Source organism: Lemur catta, chromosome 24 (assembly GCF_020740605.2).
Source record: "Lemur catta isolate mLemCat1 chromosome 24, mLemCat1.pri, whole genome shotgun sequence".
NCBI classification, from domain to species: Eukaryota; Metazoa; Chordata; class Mammalia; order Primates; family Lemuridae; genus Lemur; species Lemur catta.
The window spans coordinates 9118985-9127850 of NC_059151.1; the positions used below are offsets into that span (position 1 = coordinate 9118985).

At 42.9% G+C, this 8866-nt stretch overlaps 1 protein-coding gene across 2 annotated transcripts in view; it reads left to right on the forward strand.

Annotated features, from left to right (window-relative positions):
• BMPR1B (bone morphogenetic protein receptor type 1B) overlaps window positions 1-8866 on the forward strand; it is a 161925-nt gene extending 153059 nt beyond the window's left edge. For both annotated transcript variants that reach the window (XM_045536733.1, XM_045536734.1), the window contains 3 exons: window positions 3092-3267; window positions 6788-6918; window positions 8401-8866. In XM_045536733.1, the coding sequence (XP_045392689.1) occupies window positions 3092-3267; window positions 6788-6918; window positions 8401-8526 (433 nt within the window). In that variant the 3' untranslated portion in view covers window positions 8527-8866. The remainder of the gene's footprint in view (window positions 1-3091; window positions 3268-6787; window positions 6919-8400) is intronic.

Sequence of the window (8866 nt, forward strand, 5' to 3'; positions counted from 1 at the left end):
CCTTTTTTCTCTTTTCTTCTCTTTTCTTTTCTTTTCTTTTCTTTCCTGTTCTTTTCTTCTCTTTTCTTTTCTTCCTTTTCTTTTCTTTTCTTTCCTTTTCTTTTTTTCTTTTCTTCTCTTTTCTTTTCTTTCTTTTCTTCTCTTTTCTTTTCTTTTCTTCCTTTTCTTTTCTCCTCTTTTCTTCTTCTCTCTCTTCTCTTCCTTCTCTTCTCTTCTCTTCTCTTCTCTTCTCTTCTCTTCTCTTCTCTTCTCTTCTTTCTCTTCTCTTCTAGAACACTCCTTGCCAGAATTCCTGGTGTGGATTTATAATTAGGAAGTTTAATTAACATGCAAAACACTTACTATAATATGAGGCTAATAGAGATACTATATTTTTTAAATCTCCCCTTTATCCTCTGTCACCAAAATAAAACTCTATTGCCGGCCCTTCGTCTAAGGCGCGATGGCGGAGAGCATAAGGCAGGCACCGTTCCCTGAGTCCAGCCGGCTGCTCGTGTTTCGTTCTCCCGCCTGCCCGGGGCCTGGCTGAGGGCCCCACTGTCGGCCTTTCTGCACCCACAGGCAGCCCTGTGATTTCCCTCCCACAGGAGCACGGACACCTGCAGTGCCCACGCACCGGCGCCGTGCCAGGGCCACTCTGGGAGCAGCGCGCCGGGTACGGGTAGCCAGGGAGCGCACTGCGCTAGAAAATAAGACTGATTAAAATCCTGCTTTTATTCCCACCACGTGCTGAAGTTCTAAGCAACGTCAGTGGCAGAATGTCTCCCACCACCCCCTCCTTGGCATTTCGTCCTTCCTGGCACCTTCAGAGGAGAAGAGGAAAGTCTTAGTTGTATATCTTGTCATTCTCTCTTTGTGTCAAAGTCTTCTCCTTTGCGTTCCAACCCCAAAGCAGTAGCCTTGAGAACTGTCCTTACTTTGTGTCCTCCCTGGGTTAGAAGAGCCACTTGGAGCGTGCACACACTTAGGAAGCTCTTTGATCGTCGGTGTAGACCTCCTCTTGCTGTATCCAAGGGATTTTGGTCAGGAACACGAACTTGGTTTTCATTCCTCTTTCTGTAATCCTAGCCTAGAGCAGCCCTGCATGATGAGACCCTCAAACACCACCAGCTCAAGGAAAACTTCTTTACTGCAGAAGGAGGAACCTCACTATTGGAAGTTATTGCATGAAATTTAGTCCTAAAATTCATCCACCAGCACATTTTCTATCTCTCTCTCTCTCTCTCTCTCTCTCTCTCTCTCTCTCTCTCTCTCTCTCTCTCTCTCTTTCTTTCTTTCTTTTTTTTTTTTATTTCCTACAGGGCTTCACATCTCATCATGACCCTAGGCCAGAAGTGGAGAACCCCTTACTCCCTTGCTGATTTTCCCCACTTTCTTCCCATTTGTCAAGTTTCTGTTCATTTCTTATTCAGAAAACTGTAGATATTGTAATTTTATCGTGTTCTAGCCCCACTGTGCCTAATGTTGGTAGAGGAAAAATATCCATTAAAGTATGATTGGAAAACAAAGAGAGATTTTTCCTAGAGAGGAATTTACCTGATATTCCTTAATGTATTTTACTGTCTTCAAATTTTAATTGTTTTCCAATTCTACTTAGGTCTATATGTCATTGGCACCCACATTAACAGGGACAAAAGCCATGTTAGATTTAGTGGGAATATTAAGTATAGAAGTGTAAATGGGTAAAATGATGTACTCCTATAGTTCTCCAAACCCATCTCTTCAGCTTCGACCCCTTTGTGCAAATATTTCCCGCCCTTCTCCGTGGGAAGGGAGAAGAGTGATCACATTTCTCATATAGTGTCTGTAACACCCACGTTTTGGAGGAAATATTTGCAGTTCTCGTTGGTAGAAACTCCTGTTCACTGTCACTTAGTCCAGTTTATTTAGATCATTTTTGGTCTTCTGGTCGTCATGCCTACAACCTATCCTTTAATCATTGAAATATACATTTCTCTAGTTCCTGAACCTGCTGCATTCTTTTTACTTATATTTAATAAGATGCTATATATATATATTTACACTATATTATAAACATACAGAAAAGTATTTAAAAGATACCCCTGCAATAATTTAATATTAACAAATGTTAAATATTAACAAATGTTAAATATTCACCTTATTTTTCTCTGGTCTTTCTTTTTGAAAAAAAATAAAATGTTGAAGGTTAGCCCTGGTGCACACCCCTTCCTGTTTGATTCCCTGGATCCCTCCCAGGAGTAACCAGCTTTCTATTTTTATTTTCTGTATACGATTTGATAATTTGACTCCATACGTAGGTCGCTACTACAGTACACAGGACTACTTGGTGGGTTTAGAGTTATTTTTTCTGACTCTCCACCCCTTGCTCAGTGTCCGTTTTTTCTTGCTGACCTTGTTTCTCAGACTCCCCACCCCCAACCCCATGGACAAGAAACTGGAGGGAACTAAAGGTGCCCCCCGCACCCCGTCCCCATTTCCACTTCCTCCTTGGCCCCTCTGCTTCTGCAACACCGTAGCTTCCTGTTCGGGCACCATATTGTCTGACTCTACCTCTACTCTCCTTTTCTTCCTTTATTCTTGGTGCCCTAGTATTCAGTCACTTTAATTTCTATTTTTGGCCTTGAAGATTAATACAAGATCCATTTTCCTCTGCCATTGTTCGGGAACAGGTGAGATGATGCTACTGAAAATCTAACAAAGAAATGCAGTTTAATTATTTTCAAGTGTAGACACACGCCTTAGGCAAGAAGGGGCAGGGCTGTATGTCTTGGAGGATCTGACACTTTCTAGCATCAGATACGAATTACTTATCAGTGGCATGTTTGTTGTGTCAATGTCGTGCTAAAGGCTTGTTCCATTAGGTTAACAGTGCTCTTTCACAAAATTAATTTGCTCAACAGAATTCTCTATATCCTCCTAGATACTGGTAAACTATCATTTTATGGGCTATATATAACAGAGGTTTTTATATTTCAAGGAAAATTTTTTTTTTTCCCCGAAAGGTTTTCCTTTTCTACCTTACACCAAACCCTTGTTTAAGAATCACCTTGATTTGTCCTTTGTTGGTCCTCTTCAATGGTAACAGTGCTTTGCTTGACTTTGTCCGTAGTGATACAAATGAAGTTGACATACCCCCCAACACCCGAGTTGGCACCAAACGCTACATGCCCCCGGAAGTGCTGGACGAGAGCCTGAACAGAAATCACTTTCAGTCCTACATCATGGCCGACATGTACAGCTTCGGGCTCATCCTCTGGGAGGTCGCCAGGAGATGTGTGTCAGGAGGTGAGAAACAGTGACATCTTTGGAAGTCCATTGGAGCTACTACGAATCCTTCCTCTTTGCTCACAATCAAAGTTATTCATCCCCAAGATCAGGTTTTCTTTTATTTTTCCCCTTTATTTCTGCTGATGCAGTTATAGTCCTCCCAAGAAAGGATATTTGACACCGTAGAATAATCTGACTGCCTCGTTTTTCCACCTACTGCTGATGAATCTCTTCTGGACACACTGCCAAACTCCCCGGCCTTTTCAGCGATCACTCTCTTCTCTCCTGTGTGTTGTCTCATTTCATTCTTGGGCTCTTCCTCCAACAGCTGCTCCATCAGTTTTCTGCCCCTTCCAGCTGCTTCTCACCTGCCTGCTGCACTCAACCCCAGCTCCAGTGCCCTGCTGTAGAGGTAGCAATCCTCCGTAGAGGTGGCAATCCTCCGTAGAGGTGGCAATCCTCCGTAGAGGTGGCACTCCTCTGTAGAGATGTCTGTAGAACGTAAATGTGACTCCCCTATTTCTTTACTTCTATAAAACTTCCTCAAAAGCAATTGGAAAATGTACCTTTTTATCCAAAGGAAATTAAAGCATCAGCATATTGTTATTGTTCATGATAATTCTTCTAGAAACATAAGGATTCCCTAGTAAGACCAGTTATAATAAATAAGACATCTTTAAACATTCAGAAATATTATTGCATGGACTATTTTGACGGCGGCATAATCCATCTTCCAGTAAATTCTAATACCTGTTGGGTAAGAAGCTGAGTCTCTTGGCCGGCCGCGGTGGCTCACGACTGTAATCCTTGCACTCTGGGAGGCCGAGGCGGGAGGATCACTGGAGGTCAGGAGTTCAAGACCAGCCTGAGCAAGAGCGAGACCTCATCTCTACTAAAAATAGAAAAGAAATTATCTGGACAACTAAAAATATATATAGAAAAAATTAGCCGGGCATGGTGGCACATGCCTGTAGTCCTAGCTACTCGGGAGGCTGAGGCAGGAGGATCGCTTGAGCCCAGGAGTTTGAGGTTGCTGTGAGCTAGGCTGATGCCACAGCACTCACTCTAGCCAGGGTGACAGAATGAGACTCTGTCTCAAAAAAAAAAAAAAAAATGCTGAGTCTTAGGCTTTTTTGTATCAAGTACCCTGATATCTTACTCTGCATATAGTTGTGCTGATTTAAAAAACGTGATGCTGCTGTTGTTTCTCGTAATGGCCAGTTTGAACTCATCTTCCTGAGAGCAAGAGCTTGCCCAAGATTCTGAAAGCGCAGCTTAGCTAGTACGACATTTGTTCTTATTCCTGCTACTTATTATCTGGGACACCTTGGGCAAGTTACTGACTTTTGTGTCCCTGTTCTCCTTTTCAGAACGAAGCAAATTACTCTACATACCCCAGACAGTTGTGTGGTTTCAATGAACGTAAAGAGAATCACAATTACCCGGCACATAAATAACACTCAATACCTGTTAGCTATTATTACTAATAATTTCCATTTTGGTCGGTAAAGCCATAGCATATTTAGAGTCATATTGGAATATAAAGAAGAAATGGTTAATCACCAAGCGCTCACACTTTGGTAGAAAGATCATGTTCGGTGATACACACCTTCTAATCACCTTGGGAATTCTGGGCCTGTTATAAGCAATTTGAACTAGGACATGTTACTCCGAAGTGAGACAACTCTTGTGCAAAAGGAAAGGAAATGCAGAAAAAGTTCTGTAACCAGAGATTGAGTGAATCTCCCATCGTAAGTATGAAGAAGAAACCACAACGTAAATGAATTGTCTGTGCCTTGATTTCATGCTTCATAAAGAGTAGATTTTTGAATAATATGCTTTCACTTAGTTAAGATAGGTCTACAGAAGTTGAAGGTCTAATAGAGTATAAGATTACTTTTCTAATTATGGTTTTCTGGACATTTAAAACAAATAGGGCTACAAGTAGCCCGTATTAGAAAGCCTATGGGGTCTAATGCAGGAGAAATGACTTTCAGCTTAAAAACAAGATAGCTTCATGTCAACAGCAGAGTAGTAATTGCTTTGCTGGGGTTTACTTTGCACATGGGGACTTGAGAGGTGCCGAAATGTCCCCTTGTCCCCCAGAGATGCTGGGGTCCCAGCTCTGCCCACAGTGACTGAATGGCCCTGGGTGAGTTACGAAAGCCACCGGGACCAGTTTCCTCATCTGAATAGCATGGAGAATGACGCTGTCTCATAAACATGTTCCTGAGAATTTAGTAAGATGAATAATCTGCCAGCCCAGAGGTGTCCCCTTGTCCAGGTGAAAAGCAATGACACGTCTGTAAGTGACGATTTAGGGTGGGGAGTACGGGTGCTCCCGAATAATTGTTCAGAGCGGCATCCTCTGAGGACGGGGCTGCTTGTAAGTGCCCTGCGGAGTTTATCAGAGAAGGTTCGAAAGAAAACACGGTAGCTGCGTTGTTAAAGGACAAGAGGAAAAAGGTAGAAATGAGGTCCTAGGCAAGATGAAATAGAATTTAGTGTGGCAAGTGCCACTTTCATGAAGATGGCATAGGTCTGGTTTCTTAATCCTGTTTTCAATAATACATGGTTTTCCTAATAGTAATGTCTTCCTTGTCAAAAATTTGGATAAATACAGAAGATGTAAAGGAGAAAATGAAAATCAAACAACCTTGAGTGTAAAAAAGTTATGATTAATATTTTGGGGTATGTATAAGCTTCCAGATTTTTAATGTGTGAAAACACATTTTTTTTGGGGGGGGGGGCAGGGTCTCACTCTGTCACCAGGGCTAGAGTGCAGTGGCATCATAATAGCTCACAGCAACCACAAACTCCTGGGCTCAAACCATCCTCCTGCCTCAGCCTCCCAAGTAGCTGGGACTTATACGCGTGCACCACCATGCCCGGCTAATCTTTTTTATTTTTTGTAGAGACGGGTATTGGGGGGGGTGTCTTGCTCTTGCTCAGGCTGGTCTCAAATTCCTGGCCTCAAGCAATCCTCCTGCCTCGGCCTCCCAAAGTGCTAGGATTATGTAGGTGTGAGCCACCACGCCCAGACCAAATTCTTATGATTAAGCAGAAACAATGTAAATCTGACATTTTGTTCAAGTTTCCAAATTTATTATGATATTCATAATCTCATACCACAGTAATAGAAACAGTCACGTATTATTCAGTATGAGTTCAGAATATATCTTCCAAATTCGTGCTGAGATTTCATATAGATTTGTTTATTAATTTGGCCTTTATAAAAATTGGGAATAAAGTTGAGATGCTCATTTTACTTGGCTTTTGGAAATTAGAAAAAAAGGCCTGAAGACCTATGATAATATTTTCCTTTGAGCTTTGTGTTTCTAAATTAGATTAAGCGCTTTTGGGGTCCATTTTCTTCAAGAGTTATTTTTTCTGTTTCCTGACCTTGTCTTTAAGATCGGTAGCACTTTCCTCTGAGAATAGTTTGTCGGTGAGACTTTTATTTCCACTTCACAGAAAATAATAAGAATTATTAATAATACATTATTGATAATAATTAATAAGAAAAACATATTTTTAGGTATCGTGGAAGAATATCAGCTTCCCTATCATGACCTGGTGCCCAGTGATCCCTCGTACGAGGACATGAGGGAGGTCGTGAGCATCAAGAAGTTACGTCCCTCGTTCCCCAACCGGTGGAGCAGCGATGAGGTAAGTAAGGCTGGAGGTAACCATGTGGCTACAACTAACTTCTGTCCAGGCTTTTCTCCTGTTGCTGAAATTCTAGACATTGATGACAGGAATTCATTGTGCTGATGGTTCCTCAATGCAATAATGTAGATGAAGATTAGTGTATTATATGTTTCCTTTTTTCCAATTTTACTTCGCCACTTCCAGAATATATCGGATGGGTCAATATTTAGCCTGTGACACAGATTAACATTATGTCATTGATTTATGACGTCTCGACATTTTCATGAAGGTTCTCAGTTCTCTGCGTGTGTTTTTAAAGCGTCGTGATCTGTCTCCATGACTAACCATGCAGAGCAGTCTCCCATTTTGACGGGAGCAAAAGTTAAGGGTGTGAAGTGAGTTTTGCGTGCACAGAAGGGACACGGATCGACCTAGTGGAGACGCCTGTGTCCTTGTCTACAGGGACGATGAGATGTGGTCTGAGCAGATGCACCATCAGCTCGGCTCTCGGGACCTGGAGGTGAAACACAGGCAGGTCTGGAAAGGTGTCACTGGGAAGGAGGGAGCGAGCTGGTCAGGACTCCCTTTCCCACCTCGACCTCCTCCCACTCCACACCCCCCCTTCCACCCTCCCAGCCCTCAAAGGCCCCAGGTCCTGGCGTTCTCTGGCAGGCTGGAACATTCTAGATGAGTTGGAAGCACCCCTTGGGGGGGCAGGAAGGCTCTTACCAAACATGCACCAAAGCCACTACAAAGAAATGGGCAGAACACTATTGGTACACTATTTCTTCAGTGTAAAATTCACTTAAAAGTAACCTTTGGGTTATGGGTTTTGTGTCTAGTTACTGAAATGCTAAATAATACATACGCTGTCCAGCAAGCTGTGCAGAAAGCTTTATATTATTTTGAAAGCGGTTCTGGGCATTGGTGTAACTTGAAATCGCTTCACTGAGGATTTCTAATGAAGTGAAATTGTGCTTTTCGATAGGAAGACCAATAATTGACACACCACGGGAGGACACAGGAGAAAGTGTTAGTGTGTCGCACACACAGCATTAATCTCCCGAAATGGTACCGTGCGATGCTATAATGGTAGCAGACAGCTGTGATTTAGGAATAATCATGGTGGTTTGAATCGTATGGAATTAGATCAAAGATATAACGTTATCAAGTGTTGTAACCAATCGGAGTGTGGAGTGGAATACAGAATCCCCGGGTATCTTTATATTTGCTTAATAGTGACTTCAAAGCCACCCTTCTGCCATCAGCTGCCTGCTCCTACGATGAGGAGGACGTAACAATCTGTCTTTAGTCATATCCAATTTTGCAGGAAAAAAAAAATGTAACGCCATTTTTATTTCCACATCGTGTTAAGGGTGCCTTTAAAAAAATGATATTCAAAGTTTGTGAATCCAGAATTGAAAAGCTAAATGGTGTCCAGTGCAAGATGCTACGTGTCTCTGACGTTGCTCCAACTGTCTGTCCCTTGCTCGCCCGCAGTGTCTCAGGCAGATGGGGAAGCTCATGACGGAGTGCTGGGCCCACAGCCCCGCGTCCAGGCTCACGGCCCTGCGCGTGAAGAAGACACTGGCCAAGATGTCAGAGTCGCAGGACATTAAGCTCTGATGGCAGAGAACCAGCGTGCATCTGTGCACACCGCCAGGAGCTACTCCTCTGTGCGTGGGCAGAGCGAAAGGAGCATCCGCGGTACAGACCTTGAACTTGAACATGGTCCTGCTTCCCAGTGGGTTCAGCCCTCGCCTCTCAGGGAGCGACCTGGACGGAGATGGAGAAGCTTCCAGAAGCGCAGACTGACCCATGTCTGTCTGGAAGAGCGAGAAATCGCTTGGGTGACTTGTTCAAGATAGGGTGCATGTTGCTTTCTAAGAAAGCCCTGTATTTTGGGATTGCCTTTTTTTTTTTTAAAGATGCTTTAATTTTGCCAAAATAAAACAAATAACGTGGA